The sequence below is a fragment of the Malassezia sympodialis genome, genomic scaffold, assembly GCF_000349305.1.
Source record: "Malassezia sympodialis ATCC 42132 genomic scaffold, msy_sf_10, whole genome shotgun sequence".
NCBI lineage: Eukaryota > Fungi > Basidiomycota > Malasseziomycetes > Malasseziales > Malasseziaceae > Malassezia > Malassezia sympodialis.
In genome coordinates this window covers 144,622-161,267 of record NW_017387808.1, presented here as the reverse complement: position 1 = coordinate 161,267, position 16,646 = coordinate 144,622, and the positions used below count along the sequence as shown (strand labels likewise).

Sequence of the window (16,646 nt, the reverse complement as noted above, 5' to 3'; positions counted from 1 at the left end):
GATTTCTACCATTCCGAGTACGTGTTTGCCAGCCTGATCTCTAGCCATCGGGTTTAATGTTGAAACAGTCGAATACAAAAACATACAACTCCAAGTGTGGGATCTTGGAGGACAATCAAGCATAAGGCCATACTGGCGCTGTTATTATGCTGATACAGCAGCGATTATTTACGTGGTTGATGCGTCGGACCATGATAGGATGCCGACTGCTCGGGCTGAACTTTTGGCTATGCTTGCTGAAGAAGAGCTCGCCAACAGCAAACTTCTTGTATTTGCTAATAAACAAGATCTTCCAAATGCTATGGATGAAGCTCAGGTTGGCAAGGCCATTGGCCTAGATGAACTGCGTGACCGCCAATGGAGCATATGGCGCTGTTGTGCCAAGGACGGCACCGGTCTAAACGAGGGTCTTGATTGGTACGTGCATACGCCCTTATGTACAGGCTCGTCGATGCACTGCGCAATTGATGGTGCTGTGGGACATATATATGTAATGAAAGCAAGCTATGTAATGCACACACATCTAGTCAACTACGATGTAGCGCGATTTAAGAGGTCGCTTTTTGCTAGCGCCTCCTGCAGGGGGCCGGTCTCCTGACTTGCTAGCGGCTGGCTTGCGGACGGGCGGATCTCCATAACCTTTCTCGCTGGTCTTTTCTGTTTGTACAGTGTTACTCTCCGCAACGTCAACATCTAGCTTCTTTTGGGGGGCAGGTGGAACTTGTTTTTCAGACAAAGTTGCCGCAGGTTTTGGTGCTGCTTTGGGCGGCGGTGGAAGGGCAGCAGGGGCCGCCTTCCCATCGTCCCCTGCTTTCTTATTAACCCAACGCTTCAAATCTTTGTCATAATAAAATGATGTTTCTTCGCCCAAATGAGCTTTACTTGCCTTGCCCTCTTTGTCGGACTGATTCTGCGTGTTGCCGCGCGAACCCAACAGCCGACCCAGCCAAGAATTGCCCGACGCCTTTTCCGCTGGCTTCTTAGGTGCATTCTCCGCTGGTGATTTTTCTTGTTCATTTGTCTCAGCAAGTTTTTCTGGCTCCTTATGACTGGTATTTCCGAGGCCAAGATCATCGTCGACATCCTTGACATCCTCGATGCCTTTAGCGTTGTTTGTCTCTTGCTTTGGAGCAGAAACCGATACGGGGCCTAGAGTTGGGATGGGCATGGTAGACAAAAGTCCATCCTCGCCAACTTCAGGTTCCACTTCCGCATCAACTCTGTGCAACAGAGGCGGCTTTGACGCATTTGACTGCTCAGAAGGATCTGCATTTTCGGCATTAGAAACTGGCATTGGCTCGGAAGGTTTGCTGCCATTGCCCACAGTTTCTTGCTCTTCTAATTGCACTGAGGCATCGGCCTGCCTTCCAGGGTCGGAAGCCTTTTCTTCATTAATCTGAGAAAGATGGCGTTCTGTATGCTTACCCTCGGCATAGTCGCCCTCGGCACTCTCGCCTTTTTCATATTCGCCCCCGGCATACTCGTCTTCATTGTTATGACCTTCAGGATATTCGCCTTCAGGATGTTCACCTTCAGGATATTCACCTTCAGGATGTTCACCTTCAGGATGTTCACCTTCAGGATATTCACCTTCAGGATATTCGGCCTCAGGATATTCGCCTTCGGCATATTCACCCTGGGGATAATCGCCCTCAGCATACTCGCCTTCGGCATACTCGCCTTCAGGATATTCGCCCTCAGCGTACTCGCCTTCAGCATACTCGCCCTCGGCATATTCACCTTGGGGATATTCGCCCTCAGCGTATTCGCCCTCAACATACTCGCCTTCGGCATATTCACCCTGGGGATAATCGCCCTCAGCATACTCGCCTTCGGCATACTCGCCTTCGGCATACTCGCCTTCAGGATATTCGCCCTCAGCGTACTCGCCTTCAGCATACTCGCCTTCGGCATATTCACCCTGGGGATATTCGCCCTCAGCGTATTCGCCCTCAACATACTCGCCTTCGGCATATTCACCCTGGGGATATTCGCCCTCAGCGTATTCGCCCTCAACATACTCGCCTTCGGCATATTCACCCTGGGGATATTCGCCCTCAGCGTATTCGCCTTCGGCATACTCGCCTTCAGGATATTCGGCCTCAGGATATTCACCTTCGGCATGCCCGCCCTCGGGATAATCACCCTCAGCGTAATCGCCTTCATCGTATTGACCTTCAGGAAGTTCGGCCTCGGGATATTCACCTGTGGCATATTCACCCTCAGCGTATTCGCCATCCCCGAGTTGACCCTCAGGATATTCGGCTTCGGGATATTCGCCTTCAACGTGTTGACCGTCAGGATACTCGCCCCCTGAGAATTGCTCTTCCGGATACTCGCTAGCAGTGCGTTGACCATCAGGATATTGATCCGTAACGTATTCACCATCCGGATACTGTCCTTCGGCATATTCTCCTTCAGGGTATTGACGGTCCGGGTATTCTTCCTCGGCATACGCTCCTTCGTCGTACTGGTCTTGCATCAAAATCTCTTGAGCACCGTCTTTATTGAGCTCAAGACCATGAGCATATCCACCTAGGCCGTCATCCTGATTCGTATGAAGAGCGGTGGACCCGGCATAGCTTTCCTGATCTTGTTTAATTTCGTGCTCACGATCATTTTGAGGTTGGGCTTCAAAACCTTTATCCACTTCCGCATCGTTTCCAGAAGCAGCTTCCGATGAAGCCACCTCGGGAGTTATAGCACTGTAATGCGTAAATGCACCCACGCCTTTCCCTGCCGTTTTGGTAGGTTGGGCTTCAGGAGTCATCTCTTCCCCAGCAATGAATTTTGTAAGGCGACCTTCAAGTGCACCCCAGACGCCATCCAACGTGGGACGTTGGAGTTTCTTACTCCAAGAGTGGTTTTCATCAGCACGCGGGCCGTTCAGACGTGCCATAAACTCATGCAGTTCCAATTGCACGCTGGGGGGAAGGACCTGTGCAGTCCCCTTGGTCTGCGACAGCTGAGCCAAAGCTTCACAGTATTTCTTAGCTTGGGTCGTGTCACCGAGCTCGTCACATACAATGGCACGCATGAGCTTGAAGGGAGCCAATGCAGGGATACCACTAAATGGCTCAGCACCCTTCGGATGCGAAAGACACAAAATAAACTCCAGAACTTCAGTCATAAGTAACGCATCCATGTCATTAACCAGCGCGGAAACAGGGGTCAAAGATGTAGTGCCCAGCAACAGGAAAGGTGACGAAGCTGAACCAAGCCACTTGCGGTATTGATGCGACAACAGATAGCAAACATGTGCCGCCTCTGGTAGCCCATTAGCCATAAGGCTCTCACCAATAGCATTCACAATAGTCTCATACCCATTGGCAACATTATGATTGGCAATCAGCGTGGCAACAGCGTGCCGCCATTGCACATGCTGTGCTTCGGGCGATAAATTGGTTGCATCACGGAACATGGCTGTGATTTGATCAGAAGATTGGTTAGAGTAAAGCCCGTAAGCAACCTTAATGCTCGTGAAATCTTTTTGCAGCATACTGTCGGCAGGGGTCTCATCCAATTCATATCGTATGAACTCTTTGATCACATGAGTGCGCACCGAAGAGTCCAACTGCTGGGAAATCGTCATGGCATGTGCCCACATCTTCTCTTCCATAGCATAGTCAACAGCGCGTTGAAGATCGCCTTGCTGGAGCATAGGCTGTAACTCCTCCAGAAAGCCTTGGCGAAGAGCATATGTACGAATCGGCCGCTTCATAGCTGACTGAGAGGACGTTCGCGAGTACGTAGGAACGGAAAAAGCGCCCAGTTCCGTCTCTTCGGAGCGCCCAGTGAGCAAGTTGCAAACAGTCGTTGCCATCGAGCCCGACGCATTCCACTGCCCGTCATTTTCGACCAGGAGGGCAAGAAGTTTCAATAGTAGGATCTTGTCTTCCATGCGACGCCATTCTTCCACATAACCTTGTTCAGAGATGGGGGTTTCCGAACTGAAAAGAGCAGACTTGCGACGCAAATAGCCAACACCACTCGCAGACTCAGCAATTTGTTCATGCAAGTATTTTAAGATGGCAGCTTTTTTGCCTTTATGGCTGGACTTCGAAGACTCCATTAAAGGACCAGGGAACTTTTGCATGTCCAGCGTTGAAAACGGACGAGCACCCATATATCCCACAAGTGGTCGAATATGAACTTGGCGCATAATGCGGGGGGTATCATATTCATACGCATCACCCTCAGCCTTGGACTGCGGCAAATGGACAATGAGTTTGCCACCGACACCGAAGGAGGCAATGGGTACTGATTTCCCCAGCCGCTCTTGTACAGGATCAGACCGCGAAACTTTGTCAACATTGGACTTGGTTTTGGCTTTAACACCGGCCTTTCCAGATGTTGAACTTGAGATAGGCTTAGAACGAACGCGGCTTGGAGATACATGCGGCTTTTGTGCATATGTATCATCCTCCACCATTTCAGGCTTCTGCCATTCCTGGTCTTCACCGTCCCAACCCCATGCATCATCTGCAGCTTCCGAAGCAGGAGCTTCGATACCATCATTCCATCCCCAGTCATCACCGGCATTCAAAGATGAAGCGGACAACGGCTCCATCAATGAGGGAGGTGGCTGAACTCGCTCTGCCACCATAGGTGGAGAAAGAAGCTTGTTTGGAGACTTGGTAGGAGAACGAGCATAGGGAGGAGCCTTTCGCTGTGCCGGTGGGCCTGCTGGCGTAGGAGCTTTGTGAAGTTGCTCATAAGGCATCTTTAACGGTCCAGACTTGCGTACTCCAGTTTTCGGAAGACCCAAAGGACGGCTCGATGCTTCCAAAATCTCAATATTGCCAGCAGATGCCGCAGAACTTGGTGGCTCGACTGAGTGGGGCATAGATGCATCAGACCGACCCTCTGACACCGGAACCGTTCTGCGAGCTGTCTGTACAGGTGGTCCCCTCTGCGGAGGTTTCTGCTGTATTACAGGCTTGGATACTTCCGGTGTTACTAAGTTGGATGCCGGCACTTGGTTGTGAGCTTCCGCAGAAGGTTGAGAGGGCAACTGAGCTAATGCTTGCTGCTCAGGTTCGGCATATGCATCAACGGCATAAACATCCTCTTCACCGTACAAGTTACTCGAAGGTTGGACATCGCCCATGATTCCCTGGCCAGATTCATAATGGCCATGTTGAGCGTTCTCGTACCAAGCAAGATTACCTTCATCATATTCGCCTTGTGAGTACGGATCTTGGGCATACTCCTCCCCAGGCTGTTCAGCTTGTGCGTAGTCGTACCCAACATATTGGGGATGACTATTTCCATCAGGAGTGAATTGATCTTGCGCATAGTCACCCTGTGCCTTTGTACCCTGGACATAGTCGCCTTGATCAAAGTTGCTTTGGGCATAGTCAGCACCAGCATAGTCGCCTTGAGCATAGTCAACACCAGCATAGTCGCCTTGAACATATTCAGTTCCAGCATAGTCGCCTCGAGCATAGTCAGCACCAGCATAGTCGCCTTGAGCATAGTCAGTACCAGCATAGTCGCCTTGAGCATAGTCAGCACCAGCATAGTCGCCTTGAACATATTCAGTTCCAGCATAGTCGCCTTGTGCATATACATCCTGGGCAAAGTCTCCTCCAGCGTGCCCCTCTTGTAAAGCATAGTCATGCTCGGGCAAAAAGCTTTGCGTGTCATAAATACCATCTGGCAAGAATTCAGTCTCTTGCCCCCCTGAATTTTGAATGCCTTCATATCCTTGGAAAATTCCGGCTCCATCAAGAGTGCCTTCCTGGGCATAAGTCTGCTGATCGAACTGATCCCTAACATTCTGAGGCGACTGCTTATCAGTCACAACAGCACTCATTAGGTTTTCCAATTCAGCATCATATTGCGACGGGTCAAGAAATGGCTCACCATAGTCCTGTGCTTCATAGTTCAAACCCCAAGGATCACCTTGGTCACCTCCGGCAGCAGCGTCTAATCCCATAGGATCATTTAAAACTTGACTTTCAGACTCGAAAGGAATTTGATCTTGAGCGCTATACTGCTCCAAAGGTTGTTCAAGTTCTGGCGCCTGGTTGTCGAAAGGGATTCTATCACCTTGATCTGCTTGATCGACTTGCCATTCGTCATTACTCCACTCCAGGGACCATGGGTCTTGTTCTTGTACCTCGCCCTGGTCCTCTGAAAGTCCCTCTGGTGGGTGCACTTGAGCCTGAGCCACCACAGGCTGCTCAACCGACGGTCTTGGTGCTGGCTGTACTTGAGCCTGAGCCACCACAGGCTGCTCAGCCGACGGTCTTTGTGCTGGCTGCACACTAAGTTTCCCAAGTTGGGGCTTTGTGGGCACAAATTTTTGCGAAGGAGGGGGGATTGATGGCTGCGTCACATTGGTGGCTGCTTTCACTTGTGCTGGAGGGCCATTTCCAGACATTTGCGCCGATGGCCGAGGTCGATTGCCTTGAGGTGGGATTCGCTTCATCAAACCTGGGGCATTCGCATTAGACTGTGCCGGCTGTAGCTTCCTCTCTGATCCTGTAAGGGTAGGAATAGCTGAAGGGGGACCATGAGTTGGGCCAGATGGCTGCCGAGGGGTACCTACCCCGGATGATGGAGTTGGCCCTGAACCCAAGGATGGAGATGAATCTGAGCTGGGCTGTGTGACTTTAGGGGTGGACTGAGCTTGTACACGATTTATTCTAGTTGCATTGGATTGACGCTGATAAGGTAGATTAGGTGCACTCTGCACGGCACCAAATACATCATCTTGTTGAGCCGCGTGAGGCGTATAATTCGATGGATTGGGTGGCCCTGATGGTACAGGCCTCATAGACGGCCGAGATACAGGCGGTCTCGCTGGAGCGCTGCGCTCTATAGGAGGTCGCGCAGCACCTGACGGACGATTTCTCACCGGTGCGGCCATGTGGGACATCCGACCAGCAGTACTGTGACGGTCGGTGTTGTAGACGTGGAGTGCCGGTCGGGCGCCAATAGGGATACAAAAGCAAATAATTTAAAGCAGTCTGTCGCCAGCAAGGCAACAGTCTATGTCACCCTGAGGATGTGTCTATTGCGCGCAAACTTAGTAGTCTTCGTCGTCGTCACTCATGAACTCATCCTCGGCCTCATCATACATAGCCAAATCCTCGAATGCAACCTTATAGCGAAGAATGCCACCAATACCACCAAAGCCTTTGCAGAACTGCATGCCCTCTTGAGAACGATCAGTTACGAATTCGAGAGTGGTACCAAATTGCTTGTAGTTCTCAGCGATCCACTCAAGAAGAGGCTGTGGCTCTCCAACTTCTTCCATTTCCAAACCTGTAGCCTTGTCGATGAAACGAGAACGATCTTCTTCCTGCTCTTTGGTGAGCATAAGGACATGTTCATTGCCCTCAGAGTCTTTGAGAACGTGGCGCATATGCTCAAGGTTCTCCCAGACAATAAGTGTCTCAACAGCACCCATTTCAAGAGCGCGGAACGTATCTTCAAGACCAAAACAGTACTTGCCTGTCTCTGTGGAAATTTCGTCAAAGTATTTTTGAATTAAACGCTTTTCTTGGACAAACTTGACGTTGGCCAAGCTGTCTGCCGCCAGCTCAATAGCCTGGTTGAATCCATTTTCACCTCCGTACGAAACATCGACAATTTGGATAATTTTGGGCGCGAGTCGATAGTCCAACATATCCGACTGACTAAGTTCGGTTTTGAAGTCAGCAGAGCCAGCAAGCACCAAACCAGTAACATTGCACTTGTTATCGGTGATGAAGTGCTGGGTCGCATATTCTGCTACCTTTCGCACATAGTTGTGGCGTGCTTCCTCGCGCAAACGAGAGAAACGCAAGGCAGACTGACCACCGCGACCGTGCTTCTTGGGCAAATCCACGGAGAATTTGTGTAGCACCGTCCTAGTATTTCCAGAAACAGTACCAAAAAGAGACCCATTACCATCCATGATGATGAAACCGAAACGAGCATCCGACTCCAACAGCTCGGAAAGTGCCTCCGTATGGAATTTGTTATCACAGAGATAGAGAGAGGTGTTGATGGGCTTGAATGGTTCAAACGAGAAGTTAACCTTCTTTTCTTTGCCCTCAGGTGTGAGGATCGTACCACAATAGACCACAAGACCATTGTCTGGGACACGTGTGTAAAGCTTAAGACGCTGTTGTGTGGAAGTGATGGCGGCAAGCACCGACAAGCGATTAACTCGAGACTTGATGTTACTTGCGGTACCATATTCCTGGGTTAACATATTCGTTGCTTGAGACAGCTGCGACTTGGGCGGCAAGATCAAACTGATCATCGATGTACCGGCACCTCGTGCACTCTCAAGACTCTTAATGAGCTTTTTTACTTTCCAGATCTTACGGTAAGTGGGCTTAAACTTACTTGGATATTTTGGTCAGTCTCATTCATGTTGGATGACATAGTGACGATACGGCGCCTCAAGTCGGCAAGCGCTCCGGTATATGAATAAGGCAGACACTAGACCCCTTCTAGTCAGTGTCCGTCGTAGAAGGTTTGTGCAGTAAGACTGAACCATTTTTTTCTTTCAAAAATACCCCATCCGCCCGCCTTCGGCAGAGTTGATCACATGCTTCTTCCTATCCTCACCTTGTGAGACTGGTTGAGATGACACGTCTATCACCGGTGCTTCGCGTTCCTCTTTCAACTGCCCCCCCGCTAGGCGGCTCTTCAGGTACATTTGTGCTTCCATGCCGTAAGGTTGTGTTAGAATATTGCGAGAAAAGTGTTGCTAGCAAAGGCATGCGCGACTATATTCTTCAACAGGCGAACTCTATTGCCCGTGCTCATCCAAGTGTCGAGTTTGTTATATCTGCTCGTCCACAACGCTCCCCGCTACTGCGTGGGTTTTACCGTACGTATATGTTGGCTTATGTACAGTGAATGGTCGAACAAAGCAGATTTCTACTCACAATCTAGCAGCTACTCAAATTGCTGCCAAAATGCAACTCATTCTAGATTCAAGTGGTGCGAAGACACATGGTTTGAAGCGTAACCCTGTGGTCAGCACGACTGAATCAGCACGCGGTATCTGGAGTCCTATGCATGATGACCCACATAAAATTTAAGCAAAAGTGCAATTTAAATGCAACTTCAGTCGACTATCTTAGTTGTATTGTAATTATAGCGGGTATTGTTTAAGCCATCATCCTTGCACCTGCTCGCAAAGTAGTCTGCACTGAGCCACCGGCCAGTCTAAGGCGCCAGGAATCTTCGATACGTCGGCCGAATATACATAATGAAGTGGAGATGGGTGGGCGCGACACACCGCGTCCGCGCAGACGGTCTACCCAAGGCCGTGGTGTCTCCCACCTATTTCAGTACACCAGTTCGTCCCTCTTAGTCCTCTTGTTTTGTTCCTTTGTATACTATAGGGGTGTGCCATGGAGAGCTTATTCGGGCGTAAGCGCTGGGCGCGACAGTCCGAAGACAAATCCTCTTCAAAAAAAACTGTGGATATCATGGACGACTCACCAGGAGCATTTGCCATGAGCGCCCCTACAATTACTCCTGTGGCATCAAGAGCGAACTCTATGAATTATGACGTGCGTAAGTCTTTGGATGGTCAGTATCGACCATCTACATCCAAAGCTATTATGTCCGATCGATCCTCTAGTGGCACTGACGCTGCTACATTACGACAATCTTTCATGACACGTCTTCCCGAGTTGCGAAGCTCTAGACCTTCTGATGGAGAAGTCGAAATCATGTTTGCAGATCTCATGAACCGACGAGATATGCTTCAAGGACCGAGCGCTCCATCTCAGGAGGCTGTAAACAGCATGTTTGAATTTACGCCTGACAAGAAATGGACACTGGTGTATAATGATCTGCTGACTACCCAATCAGCAGAGAGGGATCGACAGCGTCGCTTTCCTACTCCAGCTACGTCAGCAGCAAGTGCCCAAGCCACGTCTATGGTCCTGGTCCGCAACTCGCCTGAATGGTACATAAAAAAATTTATGGATCAGACTGTTACAACCAAACACATTGAGTCTCTTGCAGTCACACTTCGCACATGTGCGATTGGGTGGATTCAAAGCTTTGTTGAAGCAAAAGGCACTCACGTACTTTCCAGCTTTTTGGCCGCGCTACAGTCGAACCCGTCTCCTACCGATCAAGATCTGATACAAGAGTATGAGGTTCTTAAAGCTTTTCGTTCTCTTTTTAACAGTAAGCCTGGGGCTTATGATGCACTCCATCACCAAAAATGCATTAACGGAATAACACGGTCATTGATATCGCCGCATCTTCCCACTCGCAAACAGGCAGCAGATATTCTTCTTTTCTTATGTCACTGGGAGAAGCCCCAGGGTCATCGACTGGTGCTACAAGGTATTGATGAACTTAAGGATACCATGAAGCTTCCTGGCCGCTTTGATGCGTGGTTTGGGGCCCTTGAAACTGCCATTGATGGACGAGGGCGCATGGGTAGCCTGGTGGGCGCCAGTGAAGAATTTCGAAAACTGCAGTTAACGGCATTACCCGAGGCAAGTCTTCCTGAATATGTGGTGAATAACATGTTCCTAGTCAATGCTCTGGTGAACAGTGATATTGTTGAGTCTGTCAAGGCACGAGTTCACTTGCGATCGCAGATGACTACGAGTGGGCTACCAAGGATAATGGCCAAGATGCGCGAGCTTGGGACACCTGACTTGAATTTACAACTTCAAGTGTTTGAGCGCAGTGCAGCAGCAGACAATGAAGACCTTATGTTAAGCTTCCAGCGAGAAGCTTCACGCGATTTAAGCAACCCCAATGAGGTGTTTAACCTCGTTATGGAACGTGTAAAAGACACACGTGCAAAAGACTTTTTTATGAGTGCCATGCAGCATCTGCTCTTGATCCAGCATGATGGAAACGAAATGGTTCACTATTTCAAACTCATTGACTCCATGATTTCCACGGTTGTCCTTGATAAAGATGGTACAGCATCAGCTGGTGATATGGCGTCACTTATTGGTTCCTCAGTGAATAATGTGCTAGACCGTTTTGCAGACCAAGATCTAATGGAACGCATGCAAAATGAACTCAAGGAAACCCGACTTAGGCTGAACACGCGTGAAAGTGAGCTACAGAACTTACAAAAACGCTTGGATGATGCGGCTGGTGGGCTTGTTGGACAATTGGAAGCACAGATCAAAGAGCTCCAGAATGACTTGGAAATATCTCGGGAAAATGCAGCAGCCTTGCAGCATGACATGGATGAAATGGAGCGATCCTATGTGGACAGAATCCTTGGATTGGAATTGGAGCTTCGTGAGTCCAGCTCACTTCTGCGCCAAGCTGATGAAGTTAAGACTGACCCCGAATTCACTCAATTTAATCGTCAAGTGTTACGTGATTCATTAGAACGACAGGTTGAACGCAGTCGTACGATTCGAAAACTTGTGGCAAACTCGACTGAAAAGGTGAAGGTGCTCGATACTGTAGGAGCGTCGCATGATTCCTACAGTTCGCCTATCCCACCGCCGCGGTCCATTCGTCGGGTTTCTTCGTCCTCTCCTAATTTGAACAATGATGCACAGGAAAGAATAGGGCTCACAGCCATGGGTCTTTCTGCGTCTGCCAATCCTTCGCCAGCTAGTGAAAGTGTTGAAAAGTTCTCATCTCAGAATGAACTGGACGAATCAAACGAATGGGGCCTGCAAGCAAAGCTTGCCTCTACTATGGCTAATGATGCAGATATGCAAGAACGGATGCGCAGCGTCCGCGCTTCCCGGATGCGCCGACGTGATACTATGGAAGATACTTTTCAAGATACTTCTTCGCAGGACATGACGCCTCGAAAGTCTCAGGGTATAACGCTGGTGCCAGTGCCGCATGCTCGTACGTCCACGCCGGAAGAATTTGCCACACCGACTCAAAAGCCTCAACATACTTCGCCGCACTCTTCTAGTCTTACACCTCGCGCGAGTCTTTCCGATTCGAAGACACAAGGACCTAGAACTTTGCACGAGCAAAGCGAGCCGCCTCTTATTGCAGCAAAAAGCCCGGTGCGCACTACCTTTTCACTTAGTCAAGGCCCCATTGTTGGTACAGATTTAGCAGCGGCTCGGATTGCGGACTTATCAGAAGTACACAAGGAATCACAGGACCCGTCCATGTCAGATCCCAATTTGCGCATATCCACCCCTGATCCTGAATCCCAAAACATTGAACAATGTCCGCCACCACCGCCACCACCACCACCGCCGCCGCCGCCTCCATCAGTTGCCCCTGTGGAGACTTGTGAAGAACCAGCATACTCCCCCAAAGACGGTACGTCCGTGGCTCCGCCTCCGCCTCCGCCACCGCCTCCTCCTCCGCAGAATGGTTCTGGTGCAGCTATGCCTCCGCCTCCGCCTCCGCCTCCGCCACCTTCATCGGGGCCTGGAAACAATACTGTTCTTGCTGCACTCAAGCAAAAGATGGCAGAAAAAGCAGGCTCTTCCGTTATTCACTCTCCCGATGCTGCAAGTGATGGTTACTCTTCCCTACTAGGTGTTCGCACCTCGTTCCAATCGGATCTGGGCCCTCCGGGACCGATTCATGCACCTCCTGCGCCATCTAATACACTTCCTCTGTCGTCGAATTTGCGCAAGAATGTACTGGATATGGCTAAATCACGAATGAAGCAGCTTCAGTGGGATAAGTTATCTGCGGAACATGCCTCCAGCACGGTATGGGACAAGGCGTCTAAAAATGAAATGTTGCTCCGTGACATGATTCTGCAGCATGGCTTATTTGGTGAAATGGATGAAGAATTCAAAGCAAAAGAATCATCAAAGAAACTTCAGAATGTCAAAAGGGACAACAAAGAGCTGCAGACCCACCTCAATTATGCAACGCGTCAAGGTATTGAGATGGTGCTCAAGCGTCTCAAGAGTCGCTTAACTGACAGCAAGCAGTGTACGCCTGAAGAACTTGCCCATTTGATTATACAATGTGATCCTCAGGTGTTTGACCAAAGTCTTTTGACTGAATTGCTCAGGTATTACCCTGAATCGGAAACCAAGGGCCGTTTGGGCGAATATAAGAATGCTCCCGATGAGCAGCTCCGTCTTTTGCACCCAGCTGATCGCTTGGTTGTATTGTTGATGACTGTACCGCACCTGAAAGATAAGGTGAAAGGCATGTTATACAAGACAAAATATCAGGATACAGTGGACCTCATTCGAAGCGGACTGGACAAAATTCAAAACGGTGCCGAAGCTATTATGGATGCCCCTAACTTTGCCAAACTTTTGAGTGTGGTTCTTCTCTTTGGAAATTATTTGAACGCTACAGGTATCAAGGGTGGTGCCTACGGTTTTAAGATTAGCAGCATTAACAAGCTAGTTGATACAAAGGCTGCGGATGGTACGACCCTCTTGCACTTTGTTGAACGCGCGGTTTCCAATCGTTTCCCAGAACTAGAAGGTTTTGTGGATGAGATTTCATTGGCAACTGAAGCTTGTCGGGTTCAGCTGCTTGACTTGAAACATGATTTAGCCGAGCTCAAATCCGCCAATGTGCAGCACAAGAAAGACCTTGATCGTCTTCTGGGTGAAAATGAGGAGAATTCGGAGGATCCTTACAGTAAACTTATGTTACCCTTCCTGAACACAGCCACAACAGAGCTGCAACGTCTTTCTGATCAAACGCAGTATACTGAGCGTGTTTTTAATGATGCTCTACGCTACTATGGTGAAGGTCCTGACCCGCTGCGAAGGAGCTTCACTGGGGCCAAGACTATGCCGACAGAAGAATTTTTTGGTATTTTTAAAGAGTTTCTAACTGCGTACCGAAAAGCAAAGATGGACAATGCGACTTTGGCACAGCAACGTGCATTAGAAGCAGCACGCCGTGCTGCTGCTGAGGAGCGTGATAAGGAACTCAAAGAGGCACGCGCTCGTCGGGAAGCTGGCATCGATGATAGTGCTGTGCTGGAGACCCTACTTACCTCCTTGCGCACTAGTGGTGGAACACCACGTCAGAAACGCAATCAGCGTAGGCGTGCAAGACCATCTACGGCAGATTTACGAACAGTGCCCGAGACAGATGCCGAAGAGACATCTGAGCACCCGTCAACAAAAGCTGCAGAGATGCTCGCGCAGCTTCAAGGCGGAGAGAAACGAGAACACACAAGTGGACTCACTGCCACTGCTTTGGCCACTGTGGCCGCGCGAGAAGATCGGCGACGTGAGCGACGCGAAAGGAACAGCATCCCAGTACTTCAAGATATCCCTCGTCCACCTTCTTCTCGTGCCAGCAGTCGCACCGATACCCCTGACACAGGTCTGAAAAGTCCCGAGTCGGAAGATAACGCTCCAATCACATCCACCTCGCCAGACGCAAACTCTCGCTCTGCAACGAAGACACCACCGTCGCAGTCACAACCGATGGAAGCTAATCTTATGGCTGTATCACCGACGCCTGTGTCTCGATGCTCGCCGGACTCGCTCTATTTGACGCCAGATGCTCAAAGACGCAGCTCCCAGGCGACCTCATCAACTATGGACTCACCGCTACAGGTGACGACCCCGGATGAGTTTGAAATAGATGAATTTGTTATCTAGCCTCTGTAAATTGGTATGGCTCACATATGTTCTACATGATCAGAAAATCACATCGTTGTCCTTGTCAGCAGAAAGCATATCTCCTGCTTCAGCAGCTGGCTCTGCCGAAGACGAAGATGGCTGGCCTTGCACCTCCTCTTCCACCTTCGGTTTCTGGTCGGTGGTTTCCCGCTTCTTCTTGCCTTGAACCTTTTTAAGACGGAAAAATTCCTCACTTCAGTTAGTCGTATAGGTATCACATACCGATCCATCTCATCAAGTTCGGAAATGATGTACTGTACATTAGATTTAGTCAAACATACCGCAATCGTGTTTTCCAGGCGAGGAATAATGACATGCTCGATAGCATTAACTCGGCGATTAGTTAGACGAATTACCTCGTCCAAAATAACGAAAGCCGTCTGTAAACTTGCCAGGTCCACAAGAACCCGGAGAGCTTTCGTGTATGTTTCACGAGCCTTTTGCACTTGTTGACCACCTCGTGATAGACCCGTAAGACTGAACTCAGCTGGAGCCGCATTGAAAGACTCAGCATCACCGTCAGTTTTCGAATCCGACGAAGTAGATAACTGAACTGCAAACGCGGGTAGCAGGACACCACTTATGTTTTCCTGACGCGAGCGAACCTTGAATGTTGCACGCTTGACATTTTCACGAACTGCATAACCAATATCACCAGTTGCATATCCAACTTCGACCATGCTAAAGGCTGCCACCTGAAGCACAGTTCCCATTTGTTTCTTGGCGTCCTGTATCTTAGAAGTGATGGTGCGGAAACGCTTTGAAAGAGCATCTGCCTTTCGTTTCAAAAGTGAATGACCATTTTGGGCGCCTTTCAACCTCTGCTTCGTGTTCCCAAGTGTCATCCGCGTCGGGAAAACGGCCTCACGCTGCCCCGAGGACGACATGCTTGAATTGGTCCGACCGCAGGCGTTGGTGGTATATGGGACCGGTTCGAGGCCCGAGAGTACGTATGCATTCGGCCGAAAATTCGATGAGGCTCCTTAAGGTAATGGCCCACTCGAGCTAAAATCCGGCAAGGTCGATTCAAGGTTCCTTAAGGTATCATGGGTAACGGCGCACGGTATGAAACAGTAACACACATATACTGACTTATTCGAGAGCTCAGCAAAAGAGAGAACGGAATGCTAAAACTGGCGGTCCTAAGGAAGCCAAATCCCAATTGAAGGCAAATGAAGCTGCCAAGAGCGTGATTTGTGTTACGTGTCGTCAGACATTCCTTCAAACGGTGAGAGAGCCAGCGTAAGTCTATAAATTGACTAACTATGCAGTCTTGCTCAGCACGCGGAGAACAAGCATGGCAAGGTCCGTCGCACGAAAGACTCACACAGACTGTAAAGGACTGTTTCCCATCTTGGGCGCCTGCAGCTTAAAGAACAGTATTGCTAGTGACTAGTTATATAGTACAGGGCAACCATTAGAAACGGTGTTTTGCGAAAATGATGTCAAATAGCAATATTTAGAACATTAGCCAGGTCCGATACGGGGCATGTCGTGGTGCTCACTAAGAGAGTCCAAATACTTGTTGAAAGTGTCCACCTTCTCCTTATGTGTTTTCCGGGCTTCGAGCCGAGCCTGTTCATGTAACTAAAGAATCAGCACCTGTAGATACGTACTCTTCTGCGCTGAACTTCTTCAAATTTTTGTTCCGCTTTCGTTGTTCCGTGAGAGATCAAAAGGCCTTTATGGCTCTCATGAACAAAGTCTTTTGTAGAGCGAATATGCGCATTGCTTCCTAGCGATGATTGCACATTATTAGATGTACTTGATTTTCTTTTCCTGTAAAAGTTAGTATCACTCTTTAAGCATACCTTGGCTTCTCTCCCTTTAGCTTCAATGCCCCGCCAGGCTTGAAGCTGTAGGGCGAGGTCATGTCACGAGTCGCGTCTGTATTGCAATCAACTCGGCTATCCACAATAGGGAGAAATGGGTGATTATGTGATTTAACATAAATAGGGCCGCCCCCCTTTACTGACATATTTAGCCGACATTGCATGTTTGGGGTGTTGGTACGCCGGCAGTTTAGTGTCAGCTCCCGCATCCTTGGTGTTCCTCGTCAAAGCAAACCTCGCTCAAATAAATCGGGTCCTAACCCTCTAGCTT

At 49.4% G+C, this 16,646-nt stretch overlaps 4 protein-coding genes and 1 pseudogene across 5 annotated transcripts; 1 reads left to right on the top strand and 4 right to left on the bottom strand.

Annotated features, from left to right (window-relative positions):
* Positions 1-1,338: 1,338 nt before the first annotated feature.
* Positions 1,339-3,721, bottom strand: MSY001_2219 (uncharacterized protein; the record flags this gene model as incomplete). Its single annotated transcript, XM_018884057.1, has 2 exons — positions 1,339-1,636; positions 1,662-3,721. 2 exons carry the CDS (start codon positions 3,719-3,721, stop codon positions 1,339-1,341), a joined length of 2,358 nt encoding a protein of 785 aa, XP_018740755.1.
* A 3,315-nt stretch (positions 3,722-7,036) lies between these two features.
* MSY001_2218 lies at positions 7,037-8,373 on the bottom strand (annotated as a pseudogene). The gene is given in 2 exon segments: positions 7,037-8,341; positions 8,347-8,373. Coding segments are annotated over 2 exon segments (1,332 nt in total).
* Positions 8,374-9,470: 1,097 nt separating this feature from the next.
* On the top strand, positions 9,471-14,522 carry MSY001_2217 (uncharacterized protein; the record flags this gene model as incomplete). Its single annotated transcript, XM_018884056.1, has 3 exons — positions 9,471-9,928; positions 10,157-11,241; positions 11,335-14,522. 3 exons carry the CDS (start codon positions 9,471-9,473, stop codon positions 14,520-14,522), a joined length of 4,731 nt encoding a protein of 1,576 aa, XP_018740754.1.
* Positions 14,523-14,561: 39 nt separating this feature from the next.
* MSY001_2216 (uncharacterized protein) lies at positions 14,562-15,256 on the bottom strand (the record flags this gene model as incomplete). Its single annotated transcript, XM_018884055.1, has 2 exons — positions 14,562-14,736; positions 14,766-15,256. The coding sequence occupies 2 exons, from the start codon at positions 15,254-15,256 to the stop codon at positions 14,562-14,564; spliced, it is 666 nt and encodes a 221-aa protein (XP_018740753.1).
* A 754-nt stretch (positions 15,257-16,010) lies between these two features.
* Positions 16,011-16,416, bottom strand: MSY001_2215 (uncharacterized protein; the record flags this gene model as incomplete). The annotated part of the gene is made up of 3 exons (XM_018884054.1): positions 16,011-16,118; positions 16,160-16,322; positions 16,355-16,416. The coding sequence occupies 3 exons, from the start codon at positions 16,414-16,416 to the stop codon at positions 16,011-16,013; spliced, it is 333 nt and encodes a 110-aa protein (XP_018740752.1).
* Between the last annotated feature and the right edge of the window lie 230 nt (positions 16,417-16,646).